The sequence below is a fragment of the Cervus canadensis genome, chromosome 14 (assembly GCF_019320065.1).
Source record: "Cervus canadensis isolate Bull #8, Minnesota chromosome 14, ASM1932006v1, whole genome shotgun sequence".
NCBI lineage: Eukaryota > Metazoa > Chordata > Mammalia > Artiodactyla > Cervidae > Cervus > Cervus canadensis.
Genome location: NC_057399.1, coordinates 10798406 through 10820311, shown reverse-complemented (window position 1 = coordinate 10820311; position 21906 = coordinate 10798406). Strand labels below are relative to the sequence as shown.

Genomic DNA, 21906 nt, shown 5'->3' with positions numbered 1-21906 from the left:
TTTGGAGTGGGGTTGGCAATCCGAGACCTGCGATCCTCATACCACTGTGGTTTCAAGTGGACATTCTCAAAGACCGCTTTCTCTCTAAGTTCAAGAAAAAGAGATGAGAAATCAGAGCAAGGATAGGAGATAACTGAGACCAGTGGGGTTTTTGTCTCCACTTCACAATTGGCCCTTCACAGAGGTGCCTCTATTACCTGATTTGCAAGTCAGGATGGGAGCTTTGAAAAGATCTAGTGGGGCTCCATTCCTGCTGGGAGCACAAACATTCCAGCTTGAGTTTCACCCGACCTCCACCCGTGTTCTGAAATCACAGCGCAGGGAGAGGCTGAAGGTATGCAGACCACAAGAGGCCTCCAGCCGCTGGCCTGGAGGGGACGCAGAGGCCGGCGGGTGTCCAGCCCTCCAACTCACAGAGCAGAACCAGAGCCCAGAGAGAGGAGGGAACTTGCATTGGTCACTCATCTGAGGAGAACCAGCCCAGGTCCCGGGCCCACTGTCCTCTCTCTTATATGCTCCACCCTTCCTGTTTTAATTCTGGTTTAACAAGGGCTTAGATGGCACTTTTTATGTGCAGACACTGTTCTTGCATTTTGAAAATATTAATTCATTCAACTGTCATCCTAATCCTGCGCTGCGGGCATCCCCATTTTGCAGATGAGAGAACTGAGAGGTGAAGTAACCTGTCCACGAAACTGCAGTGAGGCGGTGGCGGAACCGTGACACAGCTCTGAGTTCACTCTTAGCCCCAACACTCTAAGGCTCCACTGGAGTCCTCAGGAAGATAGTTTGAGCCATGCATGTGCTCTGGCCTTATAGTTGGGGGTGGGGGGTTACTGTATGAAAACTTGTCCCCTTTCCTTCCTAGGGACAACCTAAGATGCAGAGATCCTTATTCAATCCTGGCTCTGCTCCCAACTTAGGCAAGTGCTTTTCCCTCTCTGGATCTCAGTTTCCCAGTCTGCAAAATGGACACAGGTGGCCTAGCTGCCCTCTGACACCCCCTCCAGCTCTAAGCATCTCTGAGTTTATGAGCAGTTGTTGGCAGTCTCATGACCTGAATTCAGTTAACAGGTATGTTTGCAGCGATGCAGTTGTTAAGCCCCAGTGTCATGTGACACAGTAGAGTACGCAGAATTGGAAAGCTGCTTTGTTTGCAGCAGAAGATTCCAAACTTGTGCACAGTTTAAAAAAAAAAAATCCTCAAAACTGTCTTAGTCTGCGGCCTGGAAAAACTCGAGCTTATCATGAGATTGTTGCACTTGGACTCCCACGGGAGAGGAATGCTCCATGTGCTAAAAGTATCCGCTGTGACTGATTCCCCAAGGGGCCCTGTCCTTTCTTGTCTCTGTGGGGTTAAGTGGATGCTTCTCTGAAGCTGAGCCAGCTGCTCGGTTCAGACTGCCTTTGTACCAGACGGCGGGGAAAACGGGCAATGTATAGCGATGTTTGAGAATGACAGGTCACACCACGACTTGAGCAGGGTACAGTATATGAGCTCTTGGAGCATCAATAGACAGTCGACATTTACTGCGACAGAGCCCTTCATGGCTTATCTTCTTTAGTCCTCCGAAAGCTTTGGGTATCAGCCCCATTTTGCTGGTGGCTCACACAGTACAGAAGCTGCCTGCAATGTAGGAGACCCAGGTTCAATCCCCGGGTCAGGAAGATCCCCTGGAGGAGGAAATGGCAACTCACTCCAGTATTCTTGCTGGGAAATTCCATGGACAGAGGAGCCTGATGGGCTACAGTCCATGGGGTCGCAAAGAGTTGGGCACAACTGAACGACTAACACACACACACACCCATTTTAAAGATGGGGAAACTGAGGCTTAGAGAGATGAAGTAGCTTGCCCAGGAGTTGGGACTCCAGCCCAGACAGTCAGACCCAGTAGCCTGTGCTGTTAACTACCACCTCCAGTGAGGGCATGTGGGATGAGCCTGGAAGGGACCTTGGAGAGCAAAGCTGGGAATTACCAGCAAATTATTTTTTCTAACTCAGTTTCTTTTGAAGTTGTTACATTATTTTTACATAAATACAAATCTTAGAGAAGAAAAAAAAAAAAAAACTACCAGCCTAAAGAATTTAACTATACACGTTACTTGTTAATGAGGCTTTGAGGAAAAGGAGTAATATTTTTTAGTGTCTCAGTAAAAGGATGAAAATATTTGCATGAAAGAAGGTAGAGATAATCCCAGACTTATAAAGAAATTGGATCCTTCAAGTGGATTCTGAAGTCTGCAGTTGGGAACCTGTGACACATTATAGAGACAACAGTAGAAAACAGCAGGCCCCTGCCAGCAACAATAATTTAAAAACTGCAACTATTCTCCGTTGAGATCATCTCACGTGTCAGGTGCTGGCCTGTGTTTTATGGGCCTTGTCTCATAAAATCTCCACGAGGATTCTATGAGATTGATCCTTGCAGGTTGGGGTTAAAAGCACTCTAAGGAAAGGGATGCCCGAAATCACACAGCTGGTAGGCGACAGACCTGCCTCCCCCAGCCCATTATGTGTTCAGAATTCTGGGACCATGAATTGCAGGGAGAAAGGATGGTGGAGAAGACCTCTATAACTGCAGGATCTCAGAACTAGATGACCTAAGCCCCACCCCAACCCCCGCCTGTACGAACACAGTGCAGGTCAAAGAAGCCCTGGTTTGCAGAGTTTCTCCGCACACGTGTCACTCGCCTGGTGCTTTCTGTAGCTCATCGAAGCGTTACTCCTGAGGTCAGGAGTATTATCTGTGCTTTCTGTAGCTCATCGAAGCGTTACTCCTGAGGTCAGGAGCATTATCGCCACTTTGGTGATGAAAAGCCAACGTAACAGCAGTCTGAAACCCAGGGGAGGGAAGGGACTGGTTCAGGGCCACACCGCAAATCAGCCGCTGCCCCAGGACAGAATCCTGGGACTCCTGGTCACACTGCGTGGCTTCCAACCACAGTCCACAAAATCATAAGCCCTCCCTATTCGTGGCCCACATCCCATCCTATACACCGAAGACACTCTTGGCCATGCAGGAAGCAGCCACGTCTGGTCCATGGGGCTGTGGTTCTCCCTTGTAACACAAACCGGCAGATTCACAAGCCCAGGACAGAAGTAAACAGTTGAAATGGAAAGAAAGAAATCTCTGCTCTAAAAATAGGCACACATCCTTAGAAACACTGCCGGCCGCGCAGGGAGCCAAGGGTGGGCCTGGCGGGGTGAGGGCGAGTGAGGCCCGGTGTCCCTGTGTCCCCAGCCCACCCTCGGTCTGCTGGCACCCTGACCACCTCCCCACCCTCCTCTGCACCCCGCTACTTCCCCCAGGCAGGCCTCCAGCCTCCCCGGAACCCCCTCCTCCCCGCCTCTGCTTCTGGGCGACCTCTTGGATCTGGAGCCCTTTATTCTCAAGTCAGAACCCTCCCATCTCTCAAGGCCCAGCCTCTCCACCCCTCCCTTGGGAACCCTTCCTGACCCTCCCCTCCACGCTCCCAGTGAAGAGCCTGCCCCACTAAAGAGGGCCCCCCTGAGCCGTTTCCCTTTTGATTGTGATGTTTTTAATAGGCAATATGTTAAAAATACAGTAGTGTACAGAATACACCTGTGTTCCCATTATCCAAATTTCACAAATGTAAACATGTTGCTTTATTTGATTCCGATCACCCTTAAAGAAAAGTGATGGTAAAGTTTTAACCCGGCCTTCCCACCTCCCCCAGTTTCTTCCCCATCTCTCTCACTCCCTCACTTTCTGCTCAAGAGACAGCAGACAAAGCCCCCACAACATCAGGGAGGTAATATAATGAAGGAAGGAAGCTGGGCCAGTTTTCTTGAGGCACATGGCCGTCTTGGGTCGTTTCTTACTTTTCTGCTCTTGAAAAGAGATGGTGGACGTAAGGCAGTTCTCATTTACCACGTCACCCTCAAGGAATAAAAGCAACAGCAGAGCTGATGATTGTTAACTGTTTGTCGGCCTCTGTGTCAGAGACAGTAGGGAGTGGTGGGGACTGAGGCAGGCAGGAGGGTTTGTGTTTGACCAGACGGCACCTGCTATTCCAGTCCCCCAGCTGCTCCCCGGTACTGTCACATCATCTAAGTCTTCAAGAAATGCTGGAAATCTGAATGTTTATGTGCAAGTTTCCTATCTGAAAATGTTGGCCGGCTCATTCAATTATACAGACAAAAGCAACCAAGTTTTGCCATTTGATTGGACTTTAGACCTCCCCGTTTCCAATTTTGATGACTCACATGACAGATTTTTAGACAGATAAACAGACAGATGGAAAAGTACCTATCCCAGTGTCTGGAACATAATAGGTGCGTGATAAATGTTTATTGAATGTGAATGTATGACCTGCCCACTGGAATCTAGGGTTTTTGCAGTTCAGAGCCACATTGTACCAGCACAGATGTAGGGCAGCCAGGCACAGCTGTGGAGGTTGCGCACTGCATAACTTCAGGAACCACTGCTCGTATAAACCAGAGGACGTATCACGCCCGTGGAGTTGTGCAGTGCACAGTCTGCGCAGTCAGAAGCTGCTGCCCTCACAGGGTTTCCCTGTAATGCGGCGTCTTTTCAGTTGAATGGAAGTGAACAGTTATGCCCTGTGGTGACAGAACTGATCGCCATCATCTGCTTCTCATATAGAGTTCAAACCTTTATTCTGAAGTTTCAAAAATGATGTTGACCATTTTACAGAAAGGGGAGTCAAGGTCCAGGAGCACCGGTGCCCTGTGTGTGGCCTCAAAGCCCTGGGATGAGGACCCAGTTGTCAGTTAGAATAAAGTTTGTCTATAAGTAATAGAGATTCAAAATAACATAACATAAGCAGTGGTAGCTCAGAATTTGCTTGCATTTTAGGAGACCTGGATTTGATCCCTAGGTCTGGAATATCCCCTGGAGAAGGAAATGGCAACCCACTCCAGTACTCTTGCCTGGAAAATCCTATGGGCGGAGGAGCCTGGTAGGCTACAACCCATGGGCTCTCAAGAGTTGGACATGACTTAAGAGACTAAACCGCCACCAAGAGGTGTTTTATTCATCTCTCAAGTACGCCCAGAGGTGGGAAGTCTAGGGCAGGTACGGAGCTTAGGTCCCCAAACTTCCCAGAGTCCCAGGTAGCATTCAGCTCATCTTCCTTCCATCGCTAAGGTGTAGCCCCCATTTCTCATGGTCCAAAGTGGTGGCCATAATCACTGCAGTCCAGACATTAGAATAGAGGGAAAGGGTGGGAGGTGGGGAGAAAAGGAAAGAAAGCCATTTTTCAAGTATCTTTTAAGGAAAGTTACTGGAAATCGCCCCTGGACATTTCTCATACTGGGACCCAACCTAGCCACAGGGGAGCCTGGGAAATGTAGTCTTTTACCTAGGTGGCCATTGCACAGCTAAGCGCAGAGTGCTTCTATTATTGCAGAGGGGGAGACATGATACTGGGGGCTATTTGAAGCCTGTCGCTGTGAGTTTGGCAGTTTTATGGCCTGATGTTCTGCTCTGCCGAAGGTTCCGAGGGGAAGTGAGAGGAGCTCACTTCCAAACCAAATCCAGATCCCTGAAGGGAACATTACAAAGGTCTTACTCTCTAGTTTGGCATTTTCCCCAAAATCTCCATCAGTAAATTCTGGCCCCTTGGTGGGCACCTCCACTCTAGCACCTTTCATAATGTTTCCCCTTCCCCAGACCTGCATGGGGCGGCAGTTGGATAGATCAGCAAACATCTCAGGGTAGCAGGTGTGATGCTGACCTGAAGGGCGTCTAGGAAATACCATCTTTTCCCTGCTGGAGCGTCAGTGCTGTGTGATTCTGGACAATTCAAAACACATGAGCACCTATTACTTGGGATTGGGGATTCAGAGAAGACTAGGATACATTTCAGCTGGCCTTTGAGGGGCACTCAGTCCCTTTGGGGAGAGGGATATGGCATAAATGTGCTCCAAGACAAATTAGAAGGAGCATTATATAAGAACTGGCAAGATGCCTCCGGGTGTTTGGAAAGAGAATCACCAGATCGGTGTGGGGAGCACTGCAAAGGCTGGACAGGGTGCCCAGGAGAAGGGCTTTGAAGGATGAATGCAGTGGGGGAGGAGAGGTGGAATTCCAGGCAGAGGGCATAGCTTGAGTGATGCCCTGGCAGGGTGATGGTGTGGGGCGAGGCTGCGGAATGCAGAGCAGCCTGGAGTGGCTGGAACATGGAATACTTAAAGCGAGAAGATGGGGAGGCTGGAGTCAGTTGAGGTCAACTCAGGAAAAAGCTCTCTCTGCCAGCCTGATGAATTGGATAATGATTCTGTGGGTTAGTGGAGGTGCTGAGTATCTGTGACTGTGCTGGGGAGTGACCTGGTCAGGTACACAAGTCGGTGTGGTACCCACGCCAGCCTGAGGCTACCCTGATGCTTCAGCAGTAGACACCATGGCTTGAGCTGGGCTGGTGTCTGGGACAGAGATGATTCTGAACCCTGTAGCCTCCAGTTCCTTCCCCTGACAAGCCAGGCGCCCTCCTTCTGCCAAGCCTCCGTGCTGTGCCTTCTGTCCCCCGGTAACCTCCCTCTTCTCTCCTCTTCACCTGGCTGTGTCCCACCTGTGCCCTGGGACCCATTCAGCTCAGGAGCCCCTCCTGCAGGAAGCCCCGGGGGAAGGAAGCTGCTCACACTCATGTGTGTCTCCCCATCTGAGAGCCCCTGTGGAGTGCGGTCACTCATTCATTGTCTCAGGATGCCCAGTGTCCTCCAACAGCAGGGAAATGGGACATCTTCCTTGAACGTGAGGCAGAAAAGGAGGATCAGGAGAATGCCCAGAGGGACAGGTTCAGCCCTGCCTTGTGTCATGAGACCCGCTGTGAAGAATCAGGTTAAAAGACATTGTGTATATGCTGAACCCCTAGTCTGAAGACAGCCATGCTGATCCTCGAGATGCTAGTTATGGACACTGTCACCTGTATATTAGCTCAGGCTTCCTGGCTGTGTGACGAACGAGGTGTGTGACTTTGGGCAAGTGACTTCAGTTTCCCAAGCCTCAGTTTCCCCAACTGAAGACGAGAGAGTTGGCTCAGGGGCTCTCCCCAGGCTTTGCAGCTCTGAGCTGCCCGTCTGAGGTCCTTTTAACACACGTGTGTGTGAGCGTGTGCATGCACGTGTGTGTGTGGCCTGTGTGTGCATGCATTGTGCACATGTACTCTGCTAACCATCCTGCAGTGGTTCTGGCCGAGATGGCTCCTCATGTAGCCCCGACTATCTATAGTAGTGATAATTGTGCAGATACTTACTATTTGGCCTTCACTGCACCTGTTTCCAGTGTGTTAGAGCTCCCAGCAGCACAGCTGAGGGTTTGTCCACGTTTCCATCATCCTCTGGGCAGCTGGATTCCAGAGCTTGGGTGAGAAAACTAAACAAAGATGCCAACCTATCAATCTGTACATCCAACTTTTAAATTTTACAACATTTGAAAGAGAATTGCCATTTAAAAAACTACAGCTAGGAAACTACAGGAAGAGATTGCTTAACTTTACCTCTTATGATTATTAGAAACAATTTTTAAAACCTCTGGATTAAAAAAAAAATGTATATACCTCTTTCTTCCTCTAGCCCAGAGCCTGAAATGAGCAAGATAGTAAACATTTGAGGGATAAATGAATGAGTGTCTTGACTTTCTCTATCTGGAATTTTAGTCTGATAGGAACTCAGATCAGAGGTGGCAAAATCGCAGCCTGTGGGCTGAGACTGGCCTGCAGCTGTGTTTTATTTGGTCTGAACATTGTTTTTAAAATATTTGGATCATGTGTCAATATTTTAAAATCAAGAGCTTTCACATAAAGATCAGCAGATCTAATAACACCACCCACGGCAGTTCTTAGCTAGAGCTGTGTAGTGTGGAGGCATTGAAATCTCCAGGATGCCACAGTCCTCCTCACTCCCAAGTGTATACCAGCTCTAATTTTATATTTTGGCTAAGATCAAAGAGTACCTAGAAATTCTTCCTCCTTAAAACCAACACTAGGGACTGCCCTGGCAGTCCAGGGTTAAGACTCTCTGCTTTCAGTTCAAGGGATGCAGGTTTGACCCTTGGTTGGGGAGCTAAGATCCCAATGCCACATGGCTTGGCCAAATTAAAAAACCAAAAGCAAAACAGCACCACCAACTTTCCTGTTTGGAGATAACAAAGAGATCGCGCGTACATGAGCCACTGCCCTCCTCACGTGAGCAAATTTCTAAGTAAGGACCTTGAAGGCATGCTCAGGGTCGTATACCCCAAAGCTATCTCCCAAAGCAAATCTCACCCTAATCCACTGGTCTTTGGAGTGAAGATGTGTGTATGTGTGATGGGTTAAGGTTAGGGTTAGGATTCCCTCTTGCAGAAGTGACATCTGTCCTGGAGAAGCAGACTGCTGCCTCCCTTTGAACTAACCGTAAAGAAAGCACATCCCCAGCAAATTTACACTGTGCAGACGTCAAGATTGGGAAAACGAGACTGAAGTGCCTTGAAGGTTAGATGCTTCCACTTACCCGCGGGCACCACGGACGCATGTGACTTTTACAGCAACGTAGAGGCTAGTTATCAACTATTCTTTGCTATTCAGTAAAGTGGACCCTACTTTAGCATCTTGATTAACCTTAAAAGCTAAAACAATCCATTGTTTTGCATACATGCTGTAACTGAGACTTTTCTCTCCTTTTACCCTGCTTTCCCCGTTCACCTTCTGTCTCCTGTCACTCCAGATTATGGAGTCCTTGGTGGGGTCCTGGCCCTGTGTCTTAGCACACTGCCTGGCTTTGTAATACTCACCCTGTAAATGTTTGTAAAATGAGTAAAGAATTTAAGGAAAGATACATTTCTACACAAACATCTTCAGCAAATATTCTCCTGGTCAAAGGTGATGATAAAATGTTGTAGGAACTCTTTCTTTACCAATTGGATAGCTGGAACTGAGAGTCAGTTTTAGGTTCTAATAGTTATGAGAGATCTAAGGCAATATTTTCTAACCCATGTAACACCTCCATGCCTAGTTTACATAGTACGGCTCCTCACTCTGTAAAACAAAATGCCACATTAAATCTGGCCAGCTCTAGCCTGCCCAGTCTCAGCATCATTTTTGGCCACGGACACACAAAGAGCCTTAGCATTCTATGGGCACTTAATGTATTGCATTGACCATTTTTGTAATCTTTCCCTCAATAACATTTTTAAAAAACACCTTTTTTTGGAGATATAATTCTCATGCCATAAAATTCACTCATTTAAAGTGTACAGTTCAGTGTTTGTTAGTATATTCACAGAGATATACAACAATCACCATAGTCAATTTTAGAACATTTTCATCACCTCAAAAAGAAACCTGTCCCTGATAGCTGGCATTCTGCATTTCTCACCATCCTCCTCAGCTCTGGGGCTTCCTTGATAGCTCAGGTGGTAAAGAATCCACTTGCAATTCAGGAGACCCTTGCAACGCAGGTTCGATTCCTGGGCCGGGAAGATCTGCTGGAGAAGGGACAGGCTACCCACTCCAGTATTCTTGGGCTTCCCTTGTGCCTCAGCTGGTAAAGAATCTGCCCGCCATGCGGGAGACCTGGGTTCCATCCCTGGAGAAGAGAAAGGCTACCCACTCTACTATTCTAGCCTGGAGAATACTATGGACTGTATAGCTCATAGGGTTGCAGAGAGTTGGACATGACTGAACAACTTTCACTTCACTTCCTCATCTCCAGGCCACCATTAATCTACTTTCTGTCTCTATAGAGTTGATGTTCTGGACATTGCATATAAGTGGAATCAGACACTGTGTAGGCCTTTGTTACTAATGGCTTCTTTCACTAAGTATGATGTTTTCAAGGTTTCACCTATGATGTAGCATGCACCAGCCCTTCATTTCTCTCTATTGCAAAACGGCATTCTGTTGTAGGGGTATACTACATTTTCTTTACCCACTCATCATTGATAGAGATTTGAGTTGTTTCTACTCTGGGGCTATTATAACTCAGGTTACTATGAACATTCATGCATAAGTTTTTGTGTGAACATATTCTTTTATTTCTCTTGGGTTTTACCTAGAAGTGGAATTGCTATCTCATATGATAACTCTGTTTTTAATCTGTTGAGAAACTATCAGCTTTCCAAAGGGGATGCATTTTTTACATTTCCCTCCACAGTGTATGGATGTCTCAATGTCTTCACAGTCTCACCAACACTTGTTTTTACCCATCTTTTTTATGGGTAAAAGGGTGTGAAGTGTAATATCTCATTCTGGGTTTGATTTGTGTTTTCTTGTTAGTTAACGATGTTGAGAAGCTTTTCATGGGCTTATTTTTTATATCTTCTTTGAAGAAATGTCTATTCAAATCTCTTGCCCACTTTTAAATTCTGTTATTTGTCTTATATTTTAAGTTAAGAGATCTTTATGTATTCTGCATACTAGATCATTCTCAGATATATGATTTGTAATAACTTTCTACCAAACTGTGGGTTGTCTTTTTACTTCTTAGTTTCCTTTGAAGCACAAACATGTTCAATTTTGGTGAAGTCAAAGTTATTTTTTCTTTTGTTGCTTATTGTTTCAGAATCATATCTAAGAAACCATTGCTTAATCCAGGTCACAGAGATTTATGCCTGTTTTCTTTCAAAAGTTTTATAGTTTTAGCTCTTACATTTAGGTCTTTGATTTATTTTGAGTTAATTTTTGTATATCAGTTGAGTTCATATGCTGTTTTTTCTATCATATGCTGTTTTTGAAAACAAGTTAAAATGATAAATAATCAAGAGTTTAAAAATATGCAACTGGCTATGGTTTTAATTGAAAATCATGTTGTATTTCACTAAACGTACCATTTAATGGAATGAAAATAAACTCCTAACAAGGCTAATACTCTCAGTGTTTACTTTAAGGAGTCAATAAGCAGAGAATGGTTAGAAAAATTGTTTTTGTTTTTTAAAAATGAACTGCTTTCAATGAAGATAAATAGAACTGCATTTTAACATGCCACATAAGTAATATTTTTAAAACACATGACAAGCATCTTTACTCCCATATTATAATGATATGGGTTTCAGTTCTAACACAGTGGTTCTTAGTCAGGGGTGATTTTGCCCCCCAGGAGACATCTGGGGGTGTTGGGGGATATTTTGGTTGTTACAACCTGGAGAAGTGCCAGTGGCATCTGCCAGGCAGAGGACGGAGATGCTGCCAAACAGCCAAGAATGCACAGAACAGCTCCCGTGACAAGGAAGCATCCAGCCCCAAATCTCGCTTGTGCCGAGGTTGCAAAACCCTACTTTCCCCATCCCAGTTTTATTGAGATATAACTGACATATAGCAATGTAGAAGTTTAAGGTGTACAGCGTAATGACTTGACTTAATACATCATGAAATGATGACCACAATTAGTGAACATCCGTTATCTCATGTAGATACCAAAAAACAAAATTGTGAAAAAACTCTCCTTCAAATCGCTGGCCTCTATCAGATATATTCAAAAAGAGCTGTAAGTTCGCAAACCCCTTTCCCCTCAGTTACAACCTCGTGGGTTTTTACCACCACAATACTGATCCTTTCAGAGGCTAGAATGCACCCCAGCACCTCACCACCATCAAAATCCTTTATGGTAACAAGAATCTGTCAGATCTTCCCTTGTGGGGATCGTTGGGAACCACTTGCTTTACATGCTTAATTCATTTTATATTTGTATTTGTTCATTTTTTAAATTTTAAGACATATTTGGATAACACATCCCCTGTCCAGCCTACATATTTGGGTAGCCTACCTCCTGGCAAAATGTATTTTATCTGCTCACAGAGCAGCAACAATCCTCAGCATTAATTTGTGTGCTCACTGTGTCAGGCCCTGTGTGCTCAGCCCTCTTCCGCGTTATCTGATTGAGTGTTCTCAGCTGTTCTGAGAGAGTGACTGTCATTATTCACATTTTACAACTGTAGAGATGGAGGAACAATGAGGTTAGTTGACTTGCCCAAGATCATAGTGCTGGAGATATCGTTACTCCAAGTGAGGGCATAAGCCTGGGGTGGGGTCAACTGTGAATTGCCAGCATGTCACAAAGAATTTGATTGCTCATCACGGGCAGTCACAGATGGACATTTGCAGGACGGGTAGGCTGTCCCCTCACTCAGCTGAGCTATAGTAGATGTAGTTACTCGGAGTGGACGCACACAGGTAGCCACAGGAAGTCTCATCTCACCTGGGACATGGCTCATCCACGGACAGTCATCACGTGGAAAGTGTCTAAGGACTGCTGCTTGGGGAAAATTAGGGTGTCTGTGATACCACTTACGTTCCTGATGGTCACCCACGAACCAGTCAAGGCTCGGTCTTCTACCTGCTGGCCATTCTCTCATACTGTCCTCTCCAGTTCCCAGATGTCCCTCCTGGCTTGTGGCCTAAGTCCACTTGCATGGACACCAGCCCCACTCTCTGAGCCCCGGTATGTACTGGCCCTGATGTCTGTGCCAGGCCCTGCTCACCCCGACTCTCCCAGAGCTGGGCTCACACTCCAGTGTCCTGATCTCGCACCTACTGCTCTTATGGAAATGGCACAGTGGTAAACTGTCCTGTAAAAAAAACATCAGACTGCAGCCAAACAGTAGTATTTCCCTCCCAAGCTTTATCCCTCCGTATGCCAGGCCCAGAGCTCTCTTCGTGTGCCCAACAGCATTCTCCTCTCAGAGGCGGCGTTTAGGAAAGGATCTGGAGTGTGAGTGGGTGGCTGAAGAGATGCATGTTCTTACTGAATGGTGCAGAGATGGGAGATTGAATGGCTCTCTGATTTGCCCAGTTAGGGAGTACAGCAAGGAGTGAGGTTAGACTCTGCTCACATCACCCTTCCTGGGATCCTCCTGATCTCCCTGAATGAAAGAGGGTCGGGGAGAGCACTGATCTGACCAGAAGATTTCCCTTTTCCCTCAAGTCTGAAGAAGGAGCCTGATTTGGGTTCTAGATTTGTGCAAGTCTTTCTCTGCCCTTGGCCTCAGTTTCCTCCTGAAGGGAGTGAGTGTGCACTGGCTGATCTCTGAGCATCCTTTCCAACCATGAGTGTCTTTGAATCTCTGCATTACTGAGTTAAAGTGAAGCCCGTGTGATTCAAATCCACCCTGATTAGGAGCCTGCTTTTGTAGTGAGCCCACACCTAGAAGCCTGCCCATGTTTGAAGAAGAAATCACGGGGATTGGTTGATGATATCTTTCTTGAGAGACCCATCTCCAAGGGCAACGTTCAAAATATTTAACAGCCAGCGTGCATGAGCACGCGGTCAGGAGGGTAGGAAGCAGCGGGTAGGGCCAGCCGGGGGCCTGCAGCCTGCCAGCCTGCCTGGCCCTTCCCGCCGTCCTGCCCCACTTTCTCTGCCTGTTTTGGGGGGCCTGCCTCTTCCTGCCTGATTCTGCATCCGAGGCCCTAACTCGTCCGCCCCCTCCAGGCTGCTTCTGTCCCCAGCTACTTTCTACGCAGCGGCTGGAAATACCCTCCTGCATCCAAACCCCAGTGTCATCCTATTTCCCCCTCAGCAGATGCTCTGGCAGCCCCCTGCTGTGCCTGACCCCTGGGCAGCTGACCCTCACCCTCATGCCTTTGTAGAATGTTCCAGACTGGGAACGGGTTTGGTTACGAGAGCTGAGTCCTAGCCGAGCTCGGCCCCTGTCTGCCGTGACCTCTGGTGTCTCTCCGTGACCTCGGCCAGTCCCTGCCCCTCCCAGGGTGTTAGTTGCCTTACCTGTGAACGAACAACTTAGATGGCGCTCCCCTGGTTCCGTGAGGAGTTTCTCCGGCAGCTGACCGCTCTCTCTCTCTCTCTCCCTCTCTCTCTCTCTCTGCACCCGCCCCGCAACCACCACGGTAGAACGCACTGCTGCCCGCGGGCCTGAGGCAGAAGGATCAGACCACCAAGGCGCCCACAGGCCCCTTTAGAAGGGAGGAGCTCTTGGATCACTTGGAAAAGCAAGCAAAGGAGTTTAAGGACCGAGAAGATCTGGTCCCCTACACGGGGGAGAAGCGAGGTACTGGACGACGTTGCGCCTTTGAATATGTCAGCCCTCCATGCACCCCTGAGTGCCATCTGTCAGCCAGGCCCCGTGTCGGGCCAGATGTGACCGGGTCGCCTTGCCTTCATCCCTGCCCGGCCCGGAGTTACAGCCCAACTCCAAAAGCATCGATGCGTGGGGTAGATTTAGTGAAGTTTTGGGCTCAACCAGGCCTGCAGCACTTCCCCCTAAGCCCCCTCTAACTGGGGTGTCCTGATTACTCTTCATCCAAACCTGATATGGTTGAAAGGGAAAGAAGGGACTATTGAAATGATATCAGGACGGGAGGCCCAGACAAAGCCTGTTCCCTCCAACCAGAACCAAGAGCTACCTTCTCCCTAGCCTAACTGTCCCCGCTCTTTGCCCACAGCTCCTCTCTCCTTCATCTGTCCCCCTATGACTCTCTGCCCCAGCCTAAGGCACACCATCTAGAAGAGTCAGGGAGCAGAGAGGCACCCCGACTACCCAACCCTTCCAGAACTTCCCCTGCACTCCAAACCCTCCTCCTGTCGTCTGGGATCATGTTCATCCTCGCTTACTACCCTGCTGCCCCCACAGGCCTCTTTCTGTCCCCCAGGCACTCCCAGCTCTTTTCCGCCTTGGGACCTTTGCACAGATGTTTTCCGCCTGAAATGCAGGCCCTCTGTCTGGCTCCATGCTGTCTTCAGGGCTCCCCTCTTCTGTAAGAGATGTGATGGTTAGAAGCACAGACCGGAGCGGGGTCTACTCTGGCTGCAGCCTGGGCACTCCCCCTCACTAGCTGTGTGAACTTGGGTACGTTTGTTTGCTTGTTGGCCGCACTGCAAGGCTTGTGGGATCTTATTAGTCCCTGACAAGGGATGGAGCCCGCACCCCCTGCAGTGGAAGCTCAGTGTCTTAACTACTGGACTGCCAGGGAACTCCCTCAGGTGCATTTTTAAACCTGCTGTGCCTCCATTTCCTCATTGGTGAAATGGGGGTGATGAAAAGAATATTCTTACCAGCCTCCTGAGGGTGTTCTGAAGATTGAGTGAAGATATATATATATATAAAGCACTCAGCAGAGCACCTGGCCCATCGTGAATGCAATATCAGTATCAGCTATTATTACCCTCTTGGTCTCAACTGTACTGTCTCCTCTTTCAGGAAAGCCTTTCCTGTCTCCACTGGTTAGCACATTCCATCCATTCATCTCCCCCTCGGTTAGTCTCCCTCTCGGAAGCCTTTGTGTGTTCTTCAGAACGATTTATTCACACTGGCCTGTAAGCTCCATGAGGCAGGCACTCAGACACGTTCGCTCACAGTTCCCCCAGCACCCAGCAGGGCTCAAGGGAGAGGTGCTGAATGAATGAATGAGTTCAAATTGACTACGTGCATAATGGATCTTGCAGACTTTTTCCTTAGAACATAAGCTCCGTGGGTACTAGTACCACATCTGTCTAGTTCATTGTTATATTCCTGGACCTCATAAACCCTAGCACGTCGTAGGCACCCAGTATATAGTTGTTGAGTGAAAACATTAGCTCTAATGAATTAATTGAGTAATTGTTTATTTTCTGCCTCTTCCGTTGTCACCCCCCCAAGGATGAGCCGCGGGTCCCTGTCTGTGGCTGTGTCCCTGTGTCAGCTGAGCTACTGAGCAGGCATGCCCTGCTGTGTTAGCACAATCCAGTTCGCAGAGTAACTGCCTGGTAAACGATGAAATGAAAGAGCAGGCAGGGGTGGACGGTGCAGGGAGGATGTCAAGCCATCCAGCGCTTGCCGCTGGCGCTCAGCCCAGATTTTACCAAAAACTTGGAAGGTCAGGTAAGACCAGGAGGCATCTGGATCACGGAGCTTTGGAAAAACTGTGCTCTGAGGCATCCTGGAGTGGGAGGCAGGGGAAGGGAGCCTGGACCTTAAAGCCCGGGTGTGCCTGGCTAAGAGTATAGGTGCACGCTGGTTTTAAGCAAGGTACTTGTGCCTTGAGGAGTGATTTCAGGTGCAGCAGGTAAAGATTAAAAAAAATCTGTGGATTTCAAGGGGGTCTTAAAACTCCCACTAGCCCACCTACGCATCTGAAAACTGGGGAAAGCAGGGCTGTGAGAGTCAAGAGCAGACCTGGGTGGACAGTGAGTCATCACTGCCATCTGCTCCCTGGTGTAGCCCTCCCCTGCCCAGGGGAGCAGCTGGAGATGAGATGGGAGATGGGCAGGGAATCTGGGCCGCACACCAACCAATCCTGCTGCCCCTTCTCAGAATGCTGACCTGGCCCTGAGCCTGGAACAGCTCTCCAGACTCCCAGAGCCTGAGTGCCTTCATCAAAGACCAGGCTGACCCAAGCAGGGTAGAATAAATATAGTTTATTCTATTTTCACAATAATGACAAGCCTAAAAGGTTTATCATCACTGACATCATCACCCCAACATCGCCATCATCATCATCATAAAAGATTTACACGATGATCGTCGGAGTCCATGTATATTGAATAAGTGCGGGTCTCAACAGAGAGTGTGTGGAAGGAGACATTCTGGCTGTAACAGGCAGACTCGGGGCCATTCAGTCCAGCCTGCTGAGCACGTGCCCCACACCAGGCCTAAAGGGAGCCTAGGCTGAGGGGAAATAGCGTATCAGTCACTACAAGATCTGGCAGGATGTAGTAGGGGCCATAAACTGGTGCAAAGTCCTGAGGAATTTGGATTTTCCTTCACTTTCATTCAAGTGGGGGAATCAGAACAAAGTTCCAAGCAGGGTACTTTCATTATGCAGATTTGGCTGCATGTGCTGGAGAAACAAGTAAAGTAAAAGAGGCTTAAGATGAAACTTTAGGTTTCTTTTTCTTAGTAGAGCTGCAGGGTTAGACATTCCAAGGCTGGTAAGACGTCTTTCTTGGGGTTAGGAATCAAGAGCTTTTCCAGTTTTTCATTCTGCCATCCTTGCAATACATCCTTGTCCTGATGGTTCTTTTGGCTGCTGAAGCTCCAGTCATCATAACCATACCCCAACTAGTAAGATGAAGGAAGGGAAGAAGTCTGAGTCTTGTAAAATCTGAGTCACCACCTCTATGGAGGCCCCTGCTACCGTACTATAATAAACCATAAGTCTTAAACATTTACTGAATGTTCGTCCTAGTCACTGCATCAGCTGTTTCCACAGTTTGTTTTCTTTTTCGCCATTTTTGCCATTTTCCAGATCCACCTCTGGTGAGTTATTATACATTTTATCCCAGATGATTTTTTGCCTGTTCTGCTTATATAGGTAACTGATCCTTGCTGTAAATATTTTTAAGTAATAAAACAAAGTAATTCTTTCCACTGAGAGATGGCCCCCTGGTCCTATTTTAATGAATATCCTTGTGGACATTTGTCTGCACTTCCCATCCCTCTTTATCTGTGGTCCAAGTCACTATTATCTCTCATCTAGACTTTTGCAGAAGCCTCCTAACCATCAACCACCTCTTGGCTTCCATCCTGGCCCCATTTCAGGTTATTCTCCATCAATAGCCAAAGTGAGCAGTTGTTTTTTTTTTTAAATTAAACTCACATAACATTAACTATTTTAAAGTGAACAGTTCAGTAGCACTTAGTATATACCCAATGTTGTGCGACTACCATCTTTGCTGCTGCTGCTGCTAAGTCGCTTCAGTCGTGTCTGACTCGGTGCGACCCCATAGACGGCAGCCCACCAGGCTCCCCCGTCCCTCTCTATCTAGATCTAAAACATTTTCATCCAAAATAAAACCCTGTGCCCAATAAGCAGTTAGTCTCCATGCCCCCCTGTCCCCCACCCCTGGCAATCACCAATCTGTTCCTATAGATTTACCTATTCTGGATATCTCCTCTAAATTATATCATATAATATGTGACTTTGTGTGTCTGGCTTCTTTCACTTAGAATATAGTTTTCAAGATTCATTCATTCCCATTACTGAATGATATTCCACAGTCTGTCCATTTATCCATTGATACACTTTTTGGTAGTTTTTGGGCTATTGTGATTAGTGCTGCTATGAACATCCCTGTATAAGTATTTGCTTGGGTAATTGTTTTCAGTTCTTTGGGGTATATACCTAGGAGTGGAGTTGCTAGATCATATGTAATTCTACGTTTAACTTTTTAAAGAACTACCAAACTGTTTTCCAAAGCAACTGCACCGTTTCACATTCCCACCAGCAAATATATGAGGGTCAGTCTCTCCACACCCTTGCCAGCACGTGTTACTTTCCATTTTAATTTTTGATTTTTGTTATAGTCATTGTCACAATTGTGAAGAGGTATCTTGCTGGGATTCTGATTTGCATTTCCCTAATGACCAACGTTGTTGAGCACCTTGCCACATGCTCGTTGCCCATCTGTACAACTGACCCTCCATATCTGTAGGTTCTGTATTCAACCAACCATGAATCAGAAATATTTTTTAAAATTTCACAAATTTTAAAAAAGCAAAACTTGAATTTGTCTCACACTGGCAACTATTTACATAGTATTTACACTGTACTAGGTATAAATAATCTGGAGATGATTTAAAGTACACAGGAGGATGTGTGTAGGTCATATGCAAATATTATGCCATTTTATATAAGTGACTTGAGCACCCAATCCCCCTCAGATACCGTGAGGCAATTGTATATCCTCTTTGGAGAAATGTCTATAGGCCCTTTGCTCATTTTTAAATAGGTTGTTTTTCTTTTGGTAGTTGAGTTGTTAAAGTTCTTTATATATTCCGAATACTAGACCCTATAAAAATATATGACTTTTGAATATTTTTTCTTCTTCTCTATGTTGTCTTTCTACTTTCTTGATGATGTCCTTTGATGCTCAAAGGTTTTAAATTTTAAATTCAATTGATCAATTTTTCTCTAGGTGCGTATTCTTTTTTGTCATATATGGGAATACTGTGCCAGATCTAAGGTCATGAAGATTTATGTTTATGTGTCCTTCTAAGAATTTTATAGTTTTAACTAGTATACTTAAGTCATTGATCTGTTTCCAGTTGGTTTTTTGTGTATGGTGTGAGATAGAGATCCAGCTTTATCTTTTTGCCTATCGATATCCAGTTGTCCCAGCACCATTTCTTGAAGAAACTATTGTTCCCCATTCAATGGATTTGACAAGTTCATCAAAAATCAATCTGCCTAAGATGTATGGGTTTATTGCTGGACTCTCAATTCTACCCCATTGTGTTCTATGTCTATCCTTATGTTTGTGCCACATGGCTTAATCTTACAGTAAGTTATGAAATCAGGAAGTCTGAATCCTCCAACTTTGTTTTTATCAAGATATTTTGACTGATTGGAGTCCCTTACAATCATATGAATTTGAGGTTTGGCTTTTCTATTTCTGCAAAAAAAAAAAAAAAAACATTGAAATTTTTATAAGGATGGCTTTGCATCTGTGGGTTGTTTGGGGCAGTATTACCATTTTAATATTGCCTTCCAATCTTTGAAATTGGGATTCTTTTTTGCTTGTTTAGCAAAAAAGCAGTGTTTTGTGGGCTTTCCAAGTAGCTCAGTAAAAGAATCTGCCTGCCAGTGCAGGAGATTGTACAAATCCTTCACCTCCTTGGTTAAATTTATTCCTAAGTATTTTGTTCTTTAGGATGCTATTGTAGATGAAATTATTTTTCTAATTTCCCTTTAAGATTTTTCATTGCTTCTGTATAGAAATACCACTTAGTTTTGTATGTTAATCTTGTATTCTGTTTCTTTTGTGTGTGGAATCTTTAGGGTTTTCTACATATAAGATCATATCATCTGAGAACAGAGATAATTTTACTTTTTCGTTTCCAGTCTGGATACCATTTATTTCTTGTCCATTAGGTCTGACTAGAACTTTATGTACACAGTTGGGTAGGAGCCGTGAAAGTGGGCATCCTCGTCTTGTCACTGATCTGAGGGTCTCATTTCCCCACTCTGTTAGATTCCAGCTCACAGATCATCTTCCCTGACCACCCTACCCCAAAGAGCAGAGTCCACCTCACCCACACCCCAGCCTGGAACTTCCTAATCTTTTGCTTGGCTTTATTTTCCTTTGTGATGCTTAGTACTATCTGCTATCTTTACATGTTTGCTAATTATCTGTCTTCTTTCACTGAACTGTAAACTGTTCCCTGCTGTCTGCCTAGTGCCAAGAAAGGTACCTAGAACATAGGAAGGACTCAATAAATTGTTAATTGTTGTTCAGGTGCTAAGTTGTGTCCGACTGTTTGCAACCCCATGAACTGCAGCATGCCAGGCTTCCCTGTCCTTCACTATCTCCCGGAGTTTGCTCAAACTCATGTCCATTGAGTCAGTGATGCCATCCAACCATCTCATCCTCTGTCTCCCCCTTCGCCTCTTTCCCTCAGCCTTTCCCAGCATCAGGGTTTTAATGAGTCAGCTCTTCACATCTGGTGGCCAAAGTGTTGGAGCTTCAGCTTCAGCATCATTCCTTCCAATGAATATTCATGGTTGATTGCAACTCAGTAAATATGTTGCATGAATAGATATGTGTGTGTGTGTCTGTGTGTATGCAATTTTTCAGGCTTCCCAGGTGGCACTAGTGGTAAAGAACCTGCCTGCCAATGCAGGAGACATAAGAGCCGTGGGTTCAATCCCTGGGTCCGGAAGATCCCCTTGAGGAGTGCATGGCAACCCACTCCAGTACTCTTGCATGCAGAATCCCATGGACAAAGGAGCCTGGTGGGTACATAGGGTCACACAGAGTCAGACACAATTGAGCAACTTAGCACGCACACATGCAATTTTTCATAACCAGAATTAAATAATTTATGCTATTCTGTAAGCTTGCTTTTGATAGCTTACAGAGAACGGTGTTGGATTCTTGATCTCCGAAGAAGAAGATTTAGCTTCAGGACCAGGGACCAGGCTTGATCACTCAAGAGCTCTTGTGTAGCAGAGTTTTATTAAAGTAAGAAAAGGGACAGAGAAACCTTCTGACAGAGACATCAGAAGGCGGACGGAGAGGGCCCCCCCTGCTAGTTTTAGCGAGCTGTTTTATGTCTGTTAGAAAGTGATTAATCAGATAAGAAAGACACGTCAAGGCTGACGGAGCTTCACCAGGCCCCTCTCCCACATGTGCATTTTTGAGATAGGGTGGCACGGAGGTGTATCATCCCCCAGCCATAAAACAATTGATATGAATATGGGTTTTTTTGAGCTATTATCAGCCAAAAGTTAGTCTTAGGTGGAACCATTCTGAAGAAAGGCAAATTCCAAAGCAAATACACAGTTTTCATTAACATAGCTTAAGGAAAACATTTCCATAAGAAAAACGCATTGGTTAGCTCAAGGTTTGAGAAAAGGTAAGTTCAGGTGGAACCAGGTGTCATCATAGCAACACACAGTTTTAAGAGACACTTACAGCCTATTTCCTCCGTTTGGAGACCCCTGGCCTTCCTGCCTGTTAAGCTGTCACCCTTTTCATACATGTTGTCTTGGGCATTTCCCTTTCTTAGTGAGTAGAGCTCTCCATCGTCCTTTTGTGGGATCGCCGTTGTGAGGATGCCCCATAATTTCTTCAAAAGGCCACCTTGGTGCACTCTGCGGCCGCCAACCATCCCCGTGTGTGCCTCTTTGCTCTGTCATTCAATTATGAGCCTGACACTTTAAAAATATAATGTCCCAAGTTTCTCCCTATTCCTCTTTTACTAATCTGAGTGTGTGTATTTGTGTTAGAAATGTTTCTAAGTTTTTCTGTCATACGAGAACCCTTGTTTAGAGCATTCCAGACCCTGGCACTCTATTATATTTTTCTTTTGCATTTTTTTCTACTTACTGATTGTTAAAATTAATGACCAGTGTTTTCAATAGTGAGCAGTCTCCTCTGACCAAGTTCTAAAGTTCTTCTTTTTAAACATAAGGGGTGCTCTGCTGGAGATCTCGGATTCCCTTTCTCTGAGCCAGTTTGGCACTGGATCCCCAGAGAGAGAAGCTTTAAGGGCACCTTGGCATGGAGGA

The 21906-nt window shown here is 46.1% G+C and overlaps 1 protein-coding gene across 2 annotated transcripts in view; it reads left to right on the top strand.

Annotated features, from left to right (window-relative positions):
* Positions 1–21906, top strand: part of TMOD1 (tropomodulin 1) — an 84846-nt gene that overhangs the window by 25467 nt on the left and 37473 nt on the right. For both annotated transcript variants that reach the window (XM_043487003.1, XM_043487004.1), the window contains exon 3: positions 13811–13967. In XM_043487003.1, the coding sequence (XP_043342938.1) occupies positions 13811–13967 (157 nt within the window). The remainder of the gene's footprint in view (positions 1–13810; positions 13968–21906) is intronic.